General features: G+C 41.4%; 1 protein-coding gene across 2 annotated transcripts in view; it reads right to left on the reverse strand.

Annotated features, from left to right (window-relative positions):
• The window catches only part of HSPA12A (heat shock protein family A (Hsp70) member 12A), a 41,548-nt gene that overhangs the window by 5,405 nt on the left and 13,715 nt on the right, over nucleotides 1–22,428 (reverse strand). For both annotated transcript variants that reach the window (XM_005428637.2, XM_031063320.1), the window contains exons 7-11: nucleotides 7,653–7,824; nucleotides 4,542–4,628; nucleotides 3,886–3,990; nucleotides 2,698–2,956; nucleotides 963–1,066 (exon numbers count right to left, since the gene is read on the reverse strand). In XM_005428637.2, the coding sequence (XP_005428694.1) occupies nucleotides 963–1,066; nucleotides 2,698–2,956; nucleotides 3,886–3,990; nucleotides 4,542–4,628; nucleotides 7,653–7,824 (727 nt within the window). The remainder of the gene's footprint in view (nucleotides 1–962; nucleotides 1,067–2,697; nucleotides 2,957–3,885; nucleotides 3,991–4,541; nucleotides 4,629–7,652; nucleotides 7,825–22,428) is intronic.

Consider the following 22,428-nt stretch of genomic DNA (forward strand, 5'->3'; position numbering starts at 1 on the left):
TAACCCTAGCAGAACCACAATAAATACCATCTGCAAAATAATCCCTCTTTACATTTTTACACATTTTCCTTCTTAGCTTAAGCCTACATCTACTTTCAAAAAAACCATGCACTGCAGTTGTAGGCTCACTTTTAGTTCAAACAAGTGAGTTATCTGTCACAACCGCTGCAGTCCTAGGTGCCTCCCTCCCTCTCTGCTCACATATAAGCTGCTCTACACTTATTGTCTTATTAAGTTCTGAAATTTAGCTAATAATCCCTCACACATGATGAGCAAAGCTGGATATTTATTCCAAACAGTGCTTTGTAATGTGTAGAAAGAAATACTTTTCTCACCACAAACATTATACTCGACACTAATTTCATCTTTGGCTAGGAAGACCTTAAATAGTAACTTTTCCAATAAGCAGATGTCACTTTCCATTACTGGACAAATAAATTCATTGCTGCTTAAGCCATGCCTGGAAGTACTTTTATCATGATGCATCATTTACTATTTGTGCTTTAGAGATGTCAGTGATGGTCATGAACAAATGTGACCTTCCACTAGGGAGGAATGAATTGGAGGTCTTAATAGCTGGAATAGTCAGAAACTAGATACAACTCTGGCATAATTTGGTTGTTGCCTGAACCAGGAAAAAGAAAGGCAGGATCTGGGTTTTCCAGTGGATGTCAGCCCTCTGAATGCTTGCAGCCCTGGAAGCATAGAGTAATTGGAGCTTAGGCAGTAACAGAACTGAATCACACTCAGTAACTAGCACTAGAGCTAGGCAGGAGTATGTGCTCAGGACACATCCCTTACTTTTATTATTTTCCTAGTTGATTTGTAGAGAGCTGCAAGTTTCAGAACTGAATTCCTTGTCAACAACTGGTGCATACCAGGAGTTGTTACTGGGTTGAAAAGGGTGAGCAAAGTTTCAGTTTGAGCTCAGGCAGGAAGTAGAACCACATCCAGATACGTACTCAGGTGCTGAACGATCTGGTCAATTGTAGGTTTGAAAAGAGCATTCATTGCATCTGGGCTCATCCTCAGCATTCCCTGGGAGGACCACTTCACAAAGTCCACACTGCAAAGGAACAGTGAGAAAGAACATTAAAGCATTGCAGCTGGGCTGTGAAACCACCAGCATTAAATAAATTAATGAATTTACAGAATCTGCATGCATTTTCCTTGGAACAAAGCACCCCACCCTCACCCTCGCCCCATACCAACTGCAGTTATGTAAAACTTGAAGGGAGAATTATTATTTTGGCTTGTCTAATTGTTGTTTTCTTTGCCTGATTGCCTTCTGCAGCATTAGCAATGCTCAACTGCTCTCTGAAACAGCTGGCAGTCAATGCAGTGCTCGCTCATCTGAAACAGCACTGATTCATCCCCAGAAGGGCAACATTTAGATTATAGCAGTGGCCTGCCAAGGCCACTGGAAACACACAAGGAAAACAAGCAAGTTGGGAAGCCTCAGGAGTAAGAACAGAGAATTGCATTTGTAATGAGGCATAACATTTATTAAGTGAACACTGGCATTATGCTATTCTATCACTGACACACACATCTGTATAGCTCAGTAATCTCCCTTACATTCATGCACATTATATGTTAACCTTTACTCTCTCTATCCTGTTATCCAATTAATTTCATTTCATCTAAAGGGAGCATCTATCATTTTCTCTAAGATTCACCATTAAGACTACTAACAAAAAGGAGATGGCCTCGTGAGGAGGAGGATTTCCAGAAATTTTTAATGATTTCAGAACCTCAGTCTCATTTAGAAAGCAACTTTTTGCTGGATTCCAAGTCACATAAGCTTCCCGTACATTTACCAATAACTTCTGAAAGAGATGCAGGAGTTCCAGCCTGCATACTACATTCAACACTGGCTAGTTTAAAAAATTAAGGTACAGGTACTAAATATGAGATCTTCCCCTCTCAGGTCCCAAGCACTCTGTCCCAGATTCAAAGGCTCTCTTGCTCATTCTCATTAAACTCCCGTTTTTTCGTAATATGTAACTTCAAGAGATGCAAAATGCCCATTTCTACTTTCTGCTCACTTCCTTTTCTACAACAGCCCAGAGCCTTGTCACTTAGAGTGACTTCTTGATACTGAAAATCATTAATTAAGATCTCTGGAGGAGATTATGTCTCCCTGCCTATCAAGCAAATTATCAAACTTGTTAAATACTATAAGAAGCAAAAGCCTGCCATCACTTCAAAAGCTGAATGCTTCGTCTTACAGAGCTTTATGCAGTAGGGTATGTTTTCTCTAGTGATCTGATACTGTTAATAACTTCCCTCAAGCCATGAACATATTTTCACATCTTACAATCTTGGACTTTTTTTTAGGATCCAGGCCACTAAAAATTAAGGTTCTAGGCAACAAATTCTGTGTTTGATCTGACATTCCTAATTAACATGCAAGAGATCCACAATATACAGTCAAAGAAAGCATTGCAGTGGTGACCTAACAAGTCATAGAAAGCAATATCTGAAAAGTGCAAGTCTTGTACAGAAAAGCTTTTGCAAGAAATTGATGAGAACTTTTCATTTTGGAAACTGCATCAGAAGCAACCCCATTTTCTCATCCTTGCACTACACTTCTACACTATTCCCTTTCAGTTCTAGTGTAATTAATTAGGATATTTTAATTATTTGTCTTTGCTACCAGTAGTTAATTCTGCATCCATGTGCTTGTCTACTCACTTGCTTTTCCTCAAGGCATGCTCCACACTGTGCCCTCGGAACTTCTTGTAGTAGTCAATGAAGGAGAAGGGCAGGGTGATGTTCAGGGGGTTGGTCCTGTCAGGAGCTGCCGCCCGCTTGCGGGACTCAAACGCGATCATCAGATCCACCCAGGCTGCAGGGCGCTTGATTTTAAACTGCTCAATGAAATCTTCCCCAAAGATTTTACACAGCAGCTTCTCAAACTCGTAGTCCACACCTAGGGAACCGTATGGGCCACCTGTAGCACAGACAAAACACAGCTTTAATATTCAGGATATTCTTTAATATTCCTATGACATTTCGAGTTGGCCACATACACATCGGAACAACACTCTCAGGACTGTCATAGGAGAAGATTCACAAAAAGAGGATCTTTGCTAAATGTAACAGTTGGTCTAATACACAACAAGATCTAACCTTTGCCTCACTGTTACTCCTGTATCATCACAGCCACTCTAACACTACCACTATACATGAGTGATTCAGCCAACCAGCAGCTGGGTTATCGTAGAAACAGGCGATCGCCCAGCCAGGGAATAACGTGCTTTGACTCCATGATTCAGAATGCAGAACAATTGCTTTATTAAAGCTATACTATATTACACTAATACTATATTAAAACTACACTGAAGAGATACTATACTATACCATACAAAAGATACTAAAGGAAAACCCATGACTGTCTGAGACAGCCAGGACACAGCTTTGACCCAACTGGCCAAGGAAACAAAACAACCTTCACCGGTGTCCAATTACCAAATCACTTTCGGTAAACCATCTCCATAAGGCATTCCACAGGTGCAAAACAAGAGGAGCAGTGAATAGAGGTAAGAATTGTCTTCTCTTCTCCGAGGTTTCTCACTGCCTTTCTCAGGAAAAATCCTGGGAGAGAGCATTATGTCTCTCTCAGTTCAGAGAACGTGAATGCCACACTGGGTTATACTAATTTTGTGTGCTGGTCTCATTTCAGGAAGAACTGTCAGTAAAATGCAATAAAGGCACACATTTCCTTCACTGACAAGCCAAAACATTACATAAATATGTAATACACCATCTAATTACACAAAGCAAGCAGTGGAAGTGACATTACATGAGGTGTTAGGGCATAGGTTGGACTCGATCTTAAGGTCTCTTCCAACGTAGTAATTCTGTGAACTCTGTGAATACCTGTTGCTTTGTAGAGCTCCTTCAGATGTCCTTCAGGGAGCCTGATCTGATGGACAGTCATGTCCACTGTGCCTCCTCCGCTGTCAACCACGATGTACCGATCACCTGGAATGCCAAGGGGACAGGCCAGGGCCATTTAGCCATTTATACCACTATGAGCACAGCAGCTCATTGCAGTGAGAGCTCCTGAGGGCATCAGATAAGGGAGATAAGGGTCTACAGACAGCCAGCAATGGCCATGCTGAAGACCTGATCTTTGCTAGTAATTACAACACAATGATTGATAACAAATATCAAAGTCAGATGTCAAAGGCTATTAATGTAGCACAGCTGAAAAGTGGAACTGCTCATGCTGCTGGTGTACATCCTAGTGGGCTACCAAATATTATATCATATTTACAAAGCCTGTTCTGAGGAAAATATTCCAGTTGCATGGCTTTCCACCATCTCATTAATAGATCTTATTATGCTAGAGCATACAGAATTGCAATTCAGCACTTGTAACCAAGAGCAGCACGTGAACTTGTGGTTTTTTCCTTTTTCCCTTTATAACCACTGTGAGAACAATGCAGTGCACAGCACCTTTGTGGGAAACACAATATTTGCCTGCAACACAAAACCAGTGAGAGCAAAGTTTGCTGAAGAAAGGACAGTACCTTCCTCCAGCTCAGACCAGATCTCTCCTATGACATTTTCCACCATGAAGGTTCGGCTCTGCCGGTTCCGGCGCACGTGCTCCTTCCCTAGTGATTGACAGAAAAAAAAAGTTATTGAGTTTTAAAAAGCATGAAGAAATAGAATCAAAAACTACAGGAAACAAGTGCAAGCAGGCTGACAGATCTGTATGTATCCCTTCTTAACAAATATACAAAAATGATTGCACTGGGACCAGGAACGTTCGAATGTCATTCCTGGAAAGAAGGAAAAATGGTTTACAGCCACCCTGATCTTCCTTGATATTGTTATATATACTTACTGTCTTTTAATCTATATGAATTACCTAACATAAATAGTGCAAACTAATGATATATAGTAACAATCTAATCATAAGAAAGCTATGAACACGTCTGACTTGCGGTTTTTCAATACACTCTGGCTTGCTAAGTGTGTGCTGGCAGCAGGGTAGGAGGCTAGCAGCCAGCTGTGCTCACAGCAGCCAGCCGTGCTCACAGCAGCCTCCACCACCAGCAGGTGGCAGCCCCAGCCCACACCCAGACAAACCCCCCATCACCCGGGATGGGAGAACATTCCCACATTTCCAAAAGCCACTGCTCATTTTGAGTGCTCAGGCAAATACGCCTCCCCAGCCTCTCAGGATGTCAGTCTACCCCAAAAAAAGCAGCCAGAAGCACTCCTGCTCAGATTATTCAGAATTATCTTAAGGACAAGTAAGAATTAGAATTAATCTTAAGGACACAGTGACCACCAGGGCTGACCTTCACAATATTTAAAATATACACCAATTTAAAATTAAGTGCAATCTTGCAAGACTATTGTAACAACCCATTAACTTACAAGATTTAACTGCTACTTAGACATTTAAAAGATGCAGAACAGTCTGTCAAGAGAAAGCAGAGTAGTGAGAACCTCTGCTATTTATGCCTCTAAATCAACCTCCATAACTGAACGATCAAAAAATCCTACATTCCTTGTGTTATCATCACTCACCTTCAAAGGCACTTCATAAAACACTACAAGAGAGGCAGCCTGTCATGAGTATAAATTCTTTCTGAAAATACCAGCATGCAAATCACAGAATGCACTTTGCTTCCTATTTCTGTAGTGCCTGTCATCAGAAAATAGAGCATCACCTCCACTTGCTCCTGCACCCTCCCCAAGAAGGCTGCACAATGCAGAGAAGCTGCCCCAGCCCCAGTTCAGGGACTGGGCAGCACAGGGAGAGCTCAGATGAAGAATTCCATGGCAGAACAAGAACTAGGTCCAAGTGAGGGCCTGACAAGCTCACAGAAATCAATGGCAATCCTTTCATTCTCTCCAGTGGGCTAGAAGTGAACACAAGAGCCAGTCTTTAACTACAACTGAAGCAAGCTTATCCTTGCTACTATGAACACTAAAATTTCTGTTTTGACTTCACAGCAATAATATGGTCCTTGGAGTGCTTCTCTCTGTTTATATTTAAAGGGTTTTTCTCCTTAATCTGTTCTCAGCTTGTCTTGGGTGCTTGCCATGCCTTTATGAAATTTTAATTCCAACCCCAAATTAATTCACTCCAAACTTTGTTTTCATTAATTTTGACATGAAACCTTTCTCATCCCCAATAGCTTTTTACCATACAAAGTCAAGAATGAGAGTGGTACCCCCACCCAAGAAAAAGCCCATTAGCAGAAATCCATGATCTGCCAGATTCTGGCCAGGTTCAAAACCTCTACCAGCTAAACTCCTTTATTATTTTCCTACAAGCAAATCCCTGTGTTGTCTGAAAGTGAGCTCATGTAACATCACATGGAGCTGGAACATTTCAGGGCACGAATGAGGGGGACAGAAGCCAAGGGGCCCTGAAGGGACAGAATCCTGAAAACAGATTGTGTCCTGTACTCTGCGTGGGCCTCCAAACACTGAACACATCTGACAAGTGCTGGCTGGGAGAGCCATGGATTGGAGAGAATGATGTAGTCACTCTGCCTAACTAAAAAAAAAAATGTTCTGGTAAGTGCAGGAATAGCTCTACTAGCTTAACCTCCCACTTGCCTCTACTGTTTTGGCCTAGCAAATGTGATAAAACACAGACTCTTCTGAGAAACTCCTTCTAGGATAGACTGTCACACTACCATCAGTATCAGGGCTACTGTTACAATTCACAGAGGTACAGAGAAATATGCACATTAAGCAGCTATCAGATCTTACTGCTGCAGGCCATTTTCCTTTTTGGTTTCCTCTTTTTGCCTCCAGTTTCAGTAGGCTGCCAAGCTCAAAAAAATCTGGTGATGAAGGATCTTCCTTCAAGTGACTTACAGGGCTCCAATCTCTGACCCTCCCCTTCAAACAGCGCCAGTAGCAACAGATCCCAGCTCAATAAATCAGAAGTGCATCATCCACTTGCTCTTCAACATGCAGATAAATTCATTGCTACATTCCAATGCCATGTGTTCCACTGAGTGTTGAAAGTCATTAATGATATTTCATATAAAGATGACATCAAAAAGCATCTGCCAATACTTGGGAACACCTCAGACTAATAGTTTCATTGCAGATCCAGTTATTTAGCACTGCCTCAATAATGCAGATAATCAAACACATAATTGCTTCCAACAAATTAAACTAAAAAAATGATCCAACATGAAGTACTAACTTAAATTAAGGCAGAAAAATACTGGTGTGAAAATACTAAAAAACTCCTATAACATCCAAATAAAGGCAAGACAAAGAAGCTACCTGCATAAAATTCAAGTGTATATTTGGAAGAAATTGTTCCCTGTGAGGGTGGTGAGGGGTGCCCAGAGAAGCTGTGGCTGCCCCATCCCTAGAAGTGTCCGAGGCCAGGTCGGAGCAACCTGGGCCCATGGCAGAGAGCTGGAACTAGATGATTTTTGAGTTTCTTTCCAACCAACCCAAATAATTCTGTGATGTCTGCTGGCTCAACATATAAACAAGTCTAACTATGGTAAGCAGCAAAACAGTTTTTAAAACAAACTGATGCCAGCCTGAAACATTTCAAGGGAACAAAGACAACAAGAAAAGGTGAGAAACCAGCTCCCCAGCTGGGGGACAAAGCAACGAGAATCTGCAAAGTGAATGAACAGAAGTACCCTGTGTAAATCCAGTTCCAATAGTGTCACTCGGGCTGTAGCCATTGACAGGTGCCCTATTACTCAGGTCTATCATCTGGTGCAGGCGCAGCTTTCGGCAGTAGATAGAGGCAGCCTCGGGCTCCAGGGCAATGATCAACTGCTCGGGGTTTTCAGGAGATGCCATTCCTGCCTGTGAGAGAGAAGGGATCAGAGAAGTGGGGTGGGGAACCCTGCAGCCCAGCAGCCCCTCTCAGCACAAGGCTGTCCCCAGCCCCTGGGCTCCGCTGGCTCGCCCTGCAGAGCTCACCCCAGCAAGGAGCTGCTGCCAGGGGGAAAGGTCTGCATCTGGGAATTGTCCTGCCCACACTGCACAGCACAACTGCACAGGCTGTAACAGGGAGGATTGCATGCACTTACCATGCTAAGTGGCTAACCGAGCACTTGTGTACATGACAGGTGGAGAAACGAAGGAAATCGGTTTGAAACCTGTTATAATTGGCCTAAAACCTGAACTCAATTCTAATTAACCTGTGAATCTGCCAGCTAACAGGGGCCCCAGCCTCCTTTCAGCCTCCTTTTGCCTCTCCTCGCCACAACAATATTGTAAGTATGTCTTTATGTCCCAGATATTCACAGTCCTTGCCAAAATGAGGTTCCTGCACTGTTTAACTGTATAGGAATATACAATACACTTTGCCAGTAATGCATCTTCTGTCTTACAACCAACATTTTCTATTTCAAAATGCTTTAAAGTACATTTGCTTTTATATCATCTTCAAAATGCTCAGTATATTCAAGGAGACAAAACACAACAGGGCAGGTTCCCTAAAATGTAATGAGAACAAGCCTAAAAATAATACCACAGTATAAAACCAGTGTTTGCCATTCTTTCTATTTTCTTACTGGATTTTCAGCCTTCAGACACAGATATTTTCAAAAAGCCACAAGTTCTTATGTAACTACATCACTCTCAGAACTAGGCTTAGAGAAAAATATTCAAAGAACAGTTCAAAAAACTCTGTTTTAATTTCTTTTTCCTAATACTTCTGCCTACAAAATAAGACATCTTTCAACTCTTTCTGCCAACTTTTGTGTTAAGTGCTGAGCACTAACGCTTGCTAGCAAACAAATAAAACAAAATGAACATTTTCCTGCTTCCACAGTCAGTCTTCCAGCCTTCAACTCGTACACACACACACACACACACACACACACACAGTGGTATCTCTAGAGCATCCCCAAAAGAAGGACTGGAAAGGACATGGAAAGTCTGCAGGCCTGGACTGGAATTTGGCTTCTTTCATACAACTACACTGTGGGCTGTGGGAATTGCTGCCTCATTGACAACTGCAGCCAGAAACTCAAAGTAAAGTCGGTTTAAAAAGTAGTACCAGGATAAGACTTGAGACACAAAACTGTCCTTCACATTTCCTGACTCACTTTACCCTCTCCATCCTAAGAAGTAAACATAAACAGATTCTGAAAGAAAGCATCTACCTCACTGTTGGTAACAAAAAAAAAAGGCAAAACAATAACAAACAAGTTCTAAAATGAGTTAAGACTTAAACTCTTAAATCATGGTTGCTCATTATTTTACAAGCACACCACGACTGGGATTATGGTCACTTTACAGCCTTTACTGCTGTTGGGCAAACCTTTCTGCTTCAGTTACATCCACTGGACTAAACAGCATGATCCAAAATTAGCAGAACTGTGGGGGAAGGAAAATATTGAACAAATACTACACAATTTTAAACCTTGCCAGCTCTGTGGCAGCACATATTGAAAAAAATATTGTATTGAAAAGAATGTTTGCAACCAAACTTTCAAACTTTGGAAAATCAATTTACATCAGCCAGAGTAACCCTAAAATGTATAAAAAGAGTATCAATTAAGCACAGACTCTCCTGCCATCACACCATTTGTATGTGAGCATGCTGGCAGAAGCAGCCCTGGAGCTGTACTGGGGATGAAGATGTGCCTCAGGACAAACCCAGTCCCTCCTGTGACCCATCTGGATGGAGTAGGCTGGTTTCATGCCAGCTCACTTCAACATCATTTATCTCCAGCTGAGCTTTTCCACACAGGAAGTTTTGGTTTGTTGCACTGGAAAGAGCAACATTCCAGATATGAATCAATACTCGGGTCCCTGACAGACAGATTTGTCTGATCTGCTAAAGAATTCCACAAATGTATGGTGTCTGCACACAGTCTTTGCCTTTGGGGAGTTTTGCTAAAAGCCAAATCTGGATCTTGCTGCAGCTCTAAGGGCAGCACTTCTGGCTCTATCCAGTAAGGGCTTGGAGAACAAATAGCTCCTGACTACCCCGCTTCAGTTTTTACTTGCATTAAATCCATTATCATATTCTGTGAGAGCTCTGAATCTGAGCAGCAAGTGAGGTTTTTTCACTATCTAGCAATGTAAATGAACTCAAGAATGCTCAGTCTGCTCCTTGTACTGGGCATGTGTCAGCAGCACAGACAATTCTTAGGCTAACCTAAGCACTGAAGACAAAACTGTATTTTAGGGAAAAATAGTTTGCTGCCAAGGATATTAAAATGCAAAGGCTACAACCTAGAGCATTTGCAGAGGTGACAAGGACTGAGTTGCACACACATGGAATGCACTGGTATTTCCAAACTGGAGGTGGTGGTGGGGAGAAGATTGTATTAATTGCCAAATCATCTGTTCTAGGGGGAATTTTAGTACAAACTCCCAAGGCTGGTCCTGCTAAAAGCAAACAGTAAACCATTAACAATAACATTTGCTTCCTCCCCTCCTCCAGCAGCCTGTACCATGAACTTTTCACACTGCAGCCAGGAGAGGAAGGCAGTGACCTGCAGCGGATGGACTCGAGCTGTGTTCTCAGACCCTCCGTGCACAGCAGATGCTATTCTTGCTCCTTTTTCTCCCTAGCTATGATTTTAACATATCCAAAATATCTCCTGAGGAAAACATGCAACAGAAATGACAGTTTTTAACAGTTCAAAGCACAGCTGATCCTAACAGAACCTCACGAAGAAAGTGCTGAGGTCTTTAGTTTAAAAGCTCTTCTTACAGAGTTTGAAGGGCCAGTTACAATGAAGAATGTGTTGCTTCACATCATAAAAAGACCATACAGAGGATCTTTTAGAGTGAAAGGTACAAGGCATCCAACACATTTTATATGTAGACACACATATATGTACATATACACACACATATATATTTACATATATATATGTGTATGTAGCAATCAATATTTCATACCTCATGTATACAGTATTTCTACTTAAACCATGAAAGAGAGCATATTACATATATATCTATACATCTATACACAGCACAGAGAAAATGGGAGAGGGGGAGATGATAAAGAAACATGAGCACATAAATACTGCTGCAGAGGAATGGAGCAATGAGGTTGTTTTAATCCAAGCTCCAAGAGGAAGACTTAGGCAGTGCATCTGTCCCATCATTACGGCCAAGGGACAGATGGGAGAAAAATATGGAGCATGCAGAGAAAGAGGAGTGGAAACAGCAGGCAGCCAACATGAAGGAACAGTGATGCATTTGTTAAAATTATTAATTGCAGGCATTTGGGAATTTGCTGTATTTTTCACTTTCTGCTTTCTGTCTGCCTCACTCCATGTTCTTGCCCACTGCTGCCCAAGCACTACTGTAATAAACACCAGGGATTCACAAGTTAACAGGCCTGAGCAGGGCAGATCTAAACAGTGTATTCAACATTCCAGAGATCATTCTGGCAGTGGGAGAGACACACCAATTTGCTTCTGCCCAGGGCAGCTTATAGCAGAGTTTAGAACAGAGCAGTATCTTGACTCCAGCCTGCTAAGGAGATTTTCTTGCTCCTGTAACCTTCACTAGCAGTCATCACTTATGGAACATGAAGGAAGTAGAGAGCAAATTCCCCAAGAACACAAAAGTGGAAAACTCATCATGGGATTACAAAAATTATTTGAGCACAAAAAATTTCTTAAATCAATTTGCAAGACATTGCTGCATTTATACACCTGGAAGAAGCAAAGAGCACTATGAAAAGAACTGCTCTAAAATTCAACTTTGCTCATATGCCTGAGGACTAGGATTTCATGTTTTGACAAGAGAACTCCCAGACCTCACTCCCTCCAGTAGCACAGGTCTGTGTGCTGGTGCCAATTCATTGCTGTTCATTTGCCACGATGCATCATGGACAGCAAAATTCAAAGCACTTCAAAGTCTCATGTAGTGGAGCATAAAAGACTTCACCATCCAGATGCAGGTGAATTCTCACCCTGGCCAACAGCTCTGTTTTTATAGCCAGAGAGGTGTCACCAGGAGAGAGCCACAGCTGACCACAACACATTCCTGACTCCCTGAACAACATCAGCTGCCAACTGCTGGAGTAATTCACCACTAGCAAATACTGAGGTCTGGACTGCAGCTCACTACAGCAGTCTGAGCGCTTCAGAGAACTGTTTTCACTCACTCCACATGCAGAATCACCATTGCTACAGATTAAAAGATGCTGCTTTTAAAACCCAGTCTCACATGCCACAGCACACAGGAAAAAAAAATCAAAGCCCTTTTATTTCTTTTTAATATTGTAATGTATATGACATTAAAGACAGCACTATAATAGAATATTCCATGTAGTCAGTCTTTTTAAGGTAGGCCTAGATGAAAATGTCCCATCTCTAAATGCTGCTTTTAGATTAGAAGCATCAGCATCTAGCTGCAGTTCTCCACAGCCAGACAGAACACCAGTGTGTTCTTTATTTATCACACCACAGTGACCTCAAAAGAAGACCAATGTTAGGAAATCCACCATGATTGACAAGGTACCTCTTTCCTATTCGTATCCTTGCAAGTTCTTGAAAGCAACAGGTAAAGTTCCTTCTTTTTTTGGTTTATCAGAAAGATACATCAGATATATTTTCTAAGGGGGGAAAAGAATAGCTTGACTGCTGATTTGTAACACGAGGAACATGCCTTATGTGACTGCAGCTCTTTTGAGCTATAAAACTTATTAAAAGAACAACTGGATGAATTCTACTTTTTTTCTGCTTTGATATATTTTGTAGTCATCTAAGACCCAATTCACAACTGCTGCAGAGTGGTAGGCACTGCATTCACAATTAATAAAGCATTTCCAGATACAAAAATGTAGCATAAATAAACAGATAACCACTATGCAAAAGAGGTATCCTCATTACACAGTTGGAAAAACAAGGCACAGAGACTAAAAGGTTTTCCTTAAGGTTGCACAGGAACCCACAACAAGGTGGGATTTCCCTCTACAACCCCAGAACTCCAATTCAGTGTCACAGCTAAATGCTACTCTTCCCCAGACAGCAAGGTTCCATGTCTGCCCATGGCATGGAGCACATGCAGAAGTTGCAGGAACAGCTTCATCCTCACCTCCACAGCCTTGGGTCCCACTCTCCTGTCCCACTTTGTCACCCCCACCAACTACACTACTTTAATCACTGCTGAAGGAATGCTGCAGACCAGACAAGTACAATGATCCATTCTTCTGGGCGGTAGGAAAAACCTTTTAAACCTGTTTTACCACTACAGCCCCATTTGTCAGCACCAGAGATAAAATTTAGAAGTTGGATCCCATGAAACAGCTCTGTAAAAACGATGGGGTTCATTAGGAAACAAAGCTCTGCAGGACAACATCATTCAGCCAAAACAAGAGAAGCTGAGAATTAACATCAACATTTTCCTATTTTCCAAGATACTTACTATAATTAGTAACAATAGGAGAGGCATGATTACAAGTTAAGCACTGTGCAGGCTGCATGAAGAAAGTGTTGTGAAGCCGAATCAAGGCAAGACAAAACAGCGGCTGGAAATTAAGTGCCTTGTGAAACTTCCAGTGTTTAAACTAATCAGTTCATTGTGTTAAGGGCTTCATGATAACACCATCCACTTAGGGCCTTGAGAAGTGAGCTCCTCTAATCCTCCTCCTTTTTCACTAGCTAGCACTTTCTCCAGTCCTATGGCATCAGACTGGGATGTCACAAATAAACCACTGAGATCTAATTACAGAGGCAGAGCGTGCCAGGAAAGAAGATGAGCAACATGGGAAAAGACTCCCAGCAGTATCCCAAAGAGGAACTGGAGGGGAAGCAGGGCTGGCAGGGAATGGGGTGAGTGGATACCACAAAGCTGCAGGAAAAGCACACTGAATGCACTTTCACTGGATCCTCAGCCTGGAGAAGGTTTAAAAAAGATGTTCGAAACTCACTACACCATCACATAGCCTGATGCTTTTGCCCTTAGACTTCAGAGTAATGAGGATGCTACAGTACAGGAAATATCCTGGATAAATAGAATAGACTGAGGTCAGACAGCCCAGTTAGCTCTGCCCACTTATCTCTTCAAAGACAGATTCTTAAAATTGCTCAACAACCACAAAATAAACAGAATTTTCAAAGATTCCTCTTGGTGACCACAGCAAAGAGGCTGGGTTTGCCAAAGGCAGGAGGAAGAGCTGCTGGGCGCTTCCCTCCTTTCAAAATTACATACTATGGATAGAAAAGCCTAGAGGAAAACTGAATATTGACTTTTTTTAAAAAATCCAATCAACACAGTGTTTGGGGGGCAGTTGATCCCACAAAGATCTGACATTTACAATGTCAGAGGCCCTTTTTGCTTCACAGAAACAAGAACATTTTGCTTTCTCTTAGCATTCACTACACAAACATGCACATACCTAACAGATATACATGAATGCATACATTTTCACACTATTACTGCTGGCTGAACTAAAATCAGGCTTGTGGCACAGGCTGTCCTTCGTCCTGGCCTGATCAGGGGTCACTGATACTTTGCATTTCACAAGTGAGAACATTGTGGATAATTGTCACAGCTGCAGAATTCTTTCAGCGTCAGCTTCCCCATCTGTACAGCTCAGGGACAGGACAAAGATACTCATCCCTCTGTGAGAAAACTGCTTGAGAAAGCATAAAGGTCATCTAAGGCTATGGTAAAACAGTAGTAACTTCATTTTGCAGACAAGAGGAACACAAGCTATAGAAGATGAAAAAGTCACTAATGGAGTGGCACAAAGTGGAAGCTAAGAGACCCCTGTAATAGTTTTCATTTACTCACTTCACACAAATATAAGTGATGAAATAACATGAAAGGCATAAAAGGACGAAATCCAAAGTAAAAATCAGCCTCTAAACCTTCTTTGGGATTTTGGGTTTATCCTGCTCTTTTGGGGCCTCAGACATTTTCCCTTCTGCCATGAAGAAGTAGATACTGTCACCATATATTTATACACTATTTCCCTGCTTTTAAAATACCAGGGTGTAGGCTTGGCAGTGCTTTCTGAATTCCCAGGGCTTGCCCATATCAGAAGCCTGTATAAAGGAACTTAACCCACAGAAAATTCACAACCTTCCCACAGTTTCCACCTGGGCCAAACCCACTGCTGCTTCCACTTCAAGCAAGGAACTCAAGCTGTGAGCTCCTGTGAAGGGTTTTTGGGTGAAATCCTCCCATCTGCAGCCAATCAGGATAGATGGTAATAAGGTACCTCATACTGGCATCTGTACAGCTGGTTTGGTGACCATCACTGGACAACATAGAAAATTAATTCCAATTAATAGTTACACTACTCCCCCTTTACAGTTGTGCATGACCACGTATGCTGAAGGACCCAGAGGTTTAGGTTAGCATTTTACTTACAGTTGAAACTAGTTTTATGGTGAAAGAAACTCTTGTAGGCCAAGGAGCAGTTGAACACCTGCCTGCAGCTCTCTGAAGGGCAGGTCCCAAGCAGAACACAATTCTTCTCAGTCTTGCCAGGAGATACAAGGAGGGACAAAAGCCACATACTGCAGCTTGTGGGGTCCAAACTGGGTGTTAAAACCCCTTTTTTACTAAGATGGTGATGCAGCACGTGAACAGCTGCTCAGAAAGGCATCTCCGTCCTTGGAGAGCTTTAAAACTTGATTCAATAAAGCCACTGCTGACCCATGTAGCAATAACCCCGCTGCACCTGGAAGGTCAGGCTAGATGATCTCCAACCAACACTCCCACTTAATGCCTCCATGTCTAAAATGCTGCAGTATCCTACACTGAGAAAGGCCAGAACTGCAGGAAGGAATCCTTCCCATAGGTTAAGGACCTTCACACTTTTTCTCTCCTTGTCTTTGTGACTCTGGTGTCAAATCCTTGCGTGCATCAGTGAGAGGGAGCCCATGGTGGCTGACAGGCTGGCAGCAGGACCAGACTCACTGCTGCAGCTATTCAGGTCCTCACAGGTTTCTGTATGGATTGTAATAAGAACTTCTGTTCAAGTGTCTTGGAATCAAAAGGAACCATTTATCACAGCATATTTCTTTTATTTTTAAAGCTAAAAATATATAGAGCACAACAGCCTCAAGCAGTCCTGTAATCCTAAACATCAGCCACGAGCCACATGAAAAAGTGACACATCATATGGAAAGCAATTGGTTCAATGCATCAGGGGTGCACAAGTTGAGTTTACAACACTAACACAATCTGCACTCAAAAAAATTACCTGCCTCAGTCCAGTGTCTTGTCAGAGAAGGAAATTCAGCTCCTAACTCATTAATTCATTAGTTGTAGAGGTAAAAATGGTCTTTATGCTTAAAAACATGAGGATACAAACAGCAGACATAGACTTGAAACCCAGCTTTTGCATCCAGCTCTGCCACAAGCTTCCCACGTAACATTTTGTAAATTACTAAGAACAAATTTTGTGAAACAACCCACTAATGAAAAAGCATCAGCTTCTGAGTACCCAAATCAATATTAAGTTTTTCAGCGGAGCTGTTGCTGAAGTTTGCTGGAATGAGGGGTGCTCAGGCTATGAATAATCACCTGGCTGGCTGTGCATGCACATACTTGATCATGTTACTTAGCAAGTCACTTTGGGCCAAAGCAGAATCCATTTGATATTTCACTTCTGTTTGCTAACCAGTCAGTAAAGCTATTCCTGTGGTAAGAAATAACATGGAACATTTCTCCTCCTCAATGGCTGCCTAGAAACTATGCCATTATCTCACTGTGAAAAGCAAGAGAACAAATGGGGCACCTGGAACCATAATGAAGTGTGACTTTTATTTTCAGAACACTTAAAATAATGAATGTGTGGAGCTGCACTGGCTGTAGCCAGAACTGCTGCATTTGTGTGGCCACTGATTAGAAGAACCAGTTTGTTACAGACAGCTAGGCTGTCTGATTGAGATAAATGCCTTGCTAAGCACAGCCAGACTGCCTCAATTTATTTTTGTGGTGTTGCTATTACCCAGCTAAGAGTACAAATTGCTTTACCTGAGCATTTCTATACTCTGTATTTTATACACTACTTTTATTATCTATTCTTTTATTCTCAACCTGAGCTTAAAATTCTTTGGAACTGTAGAGACTGTTTGACTCTATTAGTAAAATTTATACTTATCAGATCTTTTGGATTTTATATTACAATTTCCTCTTTTTAATTTATAAAACCTTTTTTTTTTTCTTTTAGGAAGAAAAATGGAACATAAGGCAGGAAATATCTGAATTATGACCACTAGCTACCAATCATGAAGCAGGACTTTTGTTTACAATTCACGGAGAAGGTTCTGGAGTTTACCTGTGCCTATTTGACAAGAAGCTTTTATTAACTGCTCATAAGAAAGATAATTTCTTGCTACACACAGGCCATGCAGAAGATTTCTGCCTCATGAAAGAGAAAAGGATTTCTTGCATTTGTGAGACATAACAGAATACCAGTAACAGCAGCAAACCTTACATAGGACACTAGACCCAGTGTATCACACTTTGGTCTCAGAATTTTCCAAGGAGAAGAATCTTGGATCATTTTTTAGGTAAGGAATAATCACAAGAGACTGGAATCACCAACATTTTTCTTTCCACAAATTGCTTGTTTTGTTGTGCCCTCAAAAAGTTTCTCAGGTATTGGGACTACAAATAAATCCAAATTAGCATTACTAAAGCTGAGTTACATATTCCTGAATGATACCAAGTAGAAGTCATGGTTTTTGGGAATGGGACCACAGTGGCATTTGGTCCATATTTCTCCAGGGTGATGCTGCTGCAGCTCCTTCCCAAGGGACTCTTGTCACAGATCACATTTGGGCAGTAACTGAAAGCTTAGCTCCAAGTGGCATTACCAAGAATTTTTTGCTGCATTACATTATATCCCCCAAGGTGCAGGAAAACATTACTTGCAAGTTTGATGAGTAGCGTGCATTAGAAAAATGAAGCCATTAAATTCTCATAAGCTTTTCAATTTTTAATGTTATAAAACTCTAGAAATGCTTTTTGTACCCGGGGCATGCACCAGTTACCACAACAGCAAAGCCTGACTCTTCCTATTCAAGTCTCTTCCTAATGTCTCAGGCTCTCTCCTTCCCTTTATTTAGAACCATCCTCATTGTGGCTCCTCATGGCTCAGGCTGATTTTACTAAAAAGACACAAGTGGCCCTCACTGAGAAGGACCTGCACTGAGAAAAATGCCTGCTTGCCCTTTTCTGTAAGATGCATCTTGTTCTGTACCTTGGGCTTTCTCATTTTGCCTTAATATTTTTCACTACAGTTCCAATTTCAGCTCGTATTTCTTTTCTTTGTAACTGAATATTGGCATCTAAGATGTCTTTTAGACCAATCTATTGACCTCTTCTATGAATTTATTATAATCAAGCCCATTAGTTTCAGACCCTGTCCATCCTGAGTTACATTTGTGGGTTTCTATCACTCCCTAATGATTGTAGTTTGCAGACTTTCAGACCATCATTTTCTTTTTGGCTTGGTAAATGCCACCTAGCACAGCCTTTCCACCAGGCAGAATGAAGATTCTATTTTTTGGCTATATCTGTTGCTTTCAGTCAATTTCTAAGAGCCTGAGAAATGTGCTTCAAAACTGTGCAAGAGACAGGCACAGACTATTACAAAGAATGCTATTAAAACCTCTTGTTTTACTTGTTTAGCAAAAGAAAAAACTCCAAATGCTCCAACTTGTGCCACAAAAGTGGACAAACAGAAATGTACAGAACTGGATTAGCAGATGCCTTTGCCTTCATGTGAACCTGGCTGAGGAACTCAAATGTGTGAGCACAGATCAATTAATATACATTTTTCCACTCTGTAATCTTCAACCCTCAATTAGTTATCATTTCCTAATTAAGCACAGCTATAAGAGGCAGAATTGTCCCCAACATCACTCAATAAACAATTTAATCCTCACAATTAACAAGATCTTAATATCACAAAAGTGAAATCAGAGACTCAACAGACCCCCACAATGGCTGATGTATTAACACACTTCTGCCTCACTAACAAGTACTGTTTCAGAAAAATAACCAGCTTCCCAGTGCTGCTTACACCTTCTAAGGCAGTTTATAGCAGAAGCCTGACACACTGTCCCTACACAAATAAATTTTAGTTGCATGCATTTTATGTACAGAACAGACTTATGAGGGAATAAGAGTAGCTTCACAAATTTCAATCTGGTTAAGCCTCCCAAGCCACCTTTTAAAAATCAAATATACTTCATGTCATGTTTTTATTAGCAAGGAATTTCTTGTGCTGTCACATTATTCTCTTGCCAAGTTTGTTTATTTTTCTCTGAAGGTTTCTTCAGAGTAAAGCAATATTGATCAATGTAATGTCACTGACCCCAGAACACAATGTGTTAAATAATTCTCATTGTGCACATTCCATGACAAAACTGATGTGAAAACAATAATAAATGTTCAGCATAGGAGCTGGTTAAATTAAGCCTCTGCAATGTTAGGCTCACATGCTTTAATCCTATAACCTAGACTGCCTCTCTTTTTGTTTATATGAGTTTACCATGCAAATGATTTTATTTGCTATTTGTAATTGAAAAATAAATCTACTTCAGAGCTCTAGAAATCTATTTCAAAACTCAAGAGTTCATATTAAAAAGAAAAGAACCCTCAGTATTTCAGACTAGACCACCTGACTAATGTTTGAAAGCCCAGAGAGTATTTTGGGCAAGCTTATGAAAATGCACCAGCCTCCCCTTTCTTTTGCCCTGCCCCTAAGTGCATTTGTTATGTCATGTTTTACTTTCTTATCTCACAGCTTCTGCATTCACATATCCCTGTTACACTCCAAACTTTTCCTTAAGACTTTATTCCTATTAGCATGTTCAAGGAATTCCAGCCTGCAGATTCCAGCTCTTCACTCCCTGTGCCCAAAGAGTGTGAAGCAGAACAATAGACACAGAAACAAGAAAAGTTGATGCTATTTATGACGTTTTATGTTCTACCAGTGGGGAGAATGGCAAATTTGACTATAAACCCTGAAAGCCATTCCTAAGGATGTAGTGAACACTGATGCAATGCACACTAATCCCAGCAGACGTGTTTTGGGGAAGGAAACTTAAAGCTAAGTGAGTCCTACAGAGTTAACACTCTGCTCTTGCCACAGAGCTCTCTCCAGTTCTGACCAGACCTCAGCAAGTGTCCCAGAGCCTCAGAGCCATCTCTGGGCACATGGGAATGAAACACGAGGCACAGGAAAAAGCATCTGTGAACTGTCATTCAGGAATAAAGTAATTTTGATTCAGCAACATAATTTGTAAAGACATGCAACTCTCTACAGCCTGCCAGACTGAGTCCCTCAGAAGGCCCCAGAGAGAACAAACAAATATCTGCTTCAAAGAGGCAGTAACTCAGCTACAAAAATTTTTAAGGATACAAAAAGCACAAAAGATGGCTAGAGATAGGGCAGGCAGAGTAACAGCAAGAAGCAATGAGTAGTTTTCTTATGTAAGTGGGTTAATCACAGTCAAGTTTTTGTAGGCATGAAAAAACGCAGCATTTTTTAAAAAGTCTCTGAAGAGGAAAATAAGTAAGCAATGCAGATGTTCATGTAGCTTATGTCTGAGATGACACAGATGGAGTCAAATGTGGGCTGATTCCCTGTCAAATGCAAGGCTACAAAACTCTTTTGGGGCAGTATTCTGAAGAGATGCAAACCAGGCCAGACTACAGCTGCTGAAGCCAAGGAAATGATGTTGCAATAACCAAGATGCAAAATCACTGACAGCTTGGATGAAAGCTCAGCAGTGTGCAAAGACAGGAAAAGCTGTCATGCAGACAGAGTTAGAGGGATTTTGATAGGCTGGATGGAAAGAGAGAGGAAGAGCTGTGAGCAGAAGGGAACAAGCAGATTACTCATTCAGTGAGAAAGCAGCACAGCAGCTGGAAGGGGACAATGCAGGAGCTCTTGGGCAGATGAGGAGCTCCAGGTTAGCTATGTTTTGTTTAAGGCAAAGGACAGATGAGGAGACATCAGAGGTGCACTGAGATCATAGGTTGGTCACAAGCTGATGGGTGTTGAGCACTTCCAACACTTTACTTTATCAATTCCATTAGCTTTGCCTAGACAACTACTTAACCATTCCAGGAAGGCTGGGCTTTACACTGTGAGCCAGTGACTGAAGCTGTTTTAGTACTTCACTTCTCTTGGAGCTACCTCAGTTGACACAGATTGCTCAGCAGATTTCCGCAGCTCATTAATATTTTCTGCAAGTTAACTCTCAGCTCAGACTGGTGGTTGTAATTCTGTGTGTCTCCTGCTACAAGGTTTCTACCACTGCCTTTTCACACTCTTCTCTACATGATGCGCCTCATTTTCAAGATGCTTCCATCTTCCAATAGCTAACAACAAGAGCTGCAACTTCTGATCCATCCATGAGGAACACCTGGATGCAGCAACAGGAATCTGGAAGACTGAATGGCAATTCAGAATTCTGTTTTCTGCATCTGTTTCTTCATCCCCACTGCTTTGAAAAAATCCAGCCACGTGTCAAGTTAACATGAATTATTTCCCTAAACTCGAGTTCTCCTGCAGTGGATCACACACCCCGAGTTAAAAGCCTTGTCAGCCCTTGCTGTTTGTCAAGCTTGCCCATAGAAGTACACAACCACAGACACAACCACAGACACAGACACTAATTAACAACATTCCATTGTGCCACAAATGAGAAATGCCAAGAGATCTACCTGCACCCTGCCCTGCTCCTTACACAGCTCCCACTTCACGAGCACACATGCACACAGACAGCAGGCAGACAACAATATACAGAGAGAATGAATGGGTCTCTAGTGTTTCAGATTTACCTACAACCGTGTCCTTCCATCAGAACTTTAAGAGTGTTTTGCTTCTGGCACTAGCATTAGCAATCCCACAATACAGACTGTTAAGAAAAACGTTGCTCAACATTAGAGATAGTCAGAAACAGAGTTAGAAAAATCTGGGTGCTTCCCAGGAGCACTCTGCAAATTACTCATGTGCTAGAAGATATTTTACAAACTGCATTGCATAGCTGCTGCCAATGGGTTACACAAGTCTCTGACCAAAAATCAAAAAGAAAAAAAAAAAACCAACTAAAAATGAATATCCTGATGAAAAGAAGAATGTGTACATCTCATGTATTAGAGACACAAACTGAATTTGAAATAAAGGACATGCATATGGAAAGTGCAAATATCTGAGAGGCAGTTGCGTGGAAAGAATTAAATGCAGATAAAACTCTTGCTGGTGAAAATAACATTTGAATTTAATTTTATATCCAGACTATCCAGTTCACAGTCCTTTCATTCCTACTGTGGGAAAATGGGAACTGGGAAAAAAGTCCCACCAAGGAGGCCCTTTGCTTTCCTCCTCTTTTTTTTTTTTTAAACTTTAAAAGTCTGTGATGACCTAAAGAAAGTAACAAAACAAAACAGTGTCCAGTATTTTAAATTCAACTTTCCCTAGGGTCTCAAAACTGCATCTGTTCCACGTGC

This window comes from Geospiza fortis, unplaced genomic scaffold (genome assembly GCF_000277835.1).
Source record: "Geospiza fortis unplaced genomic scaffold, GeoFor_1.0 scaffold1303, whole genome shotgun sequence".
In the NCBI taxonomy this organism is placed as follows: domain Eukaryota; kingdom Metazoa; phylum Chordata; class Aves; order Passeriformes; family Thraupidae; genus Geospiza; species Geospiza fortis.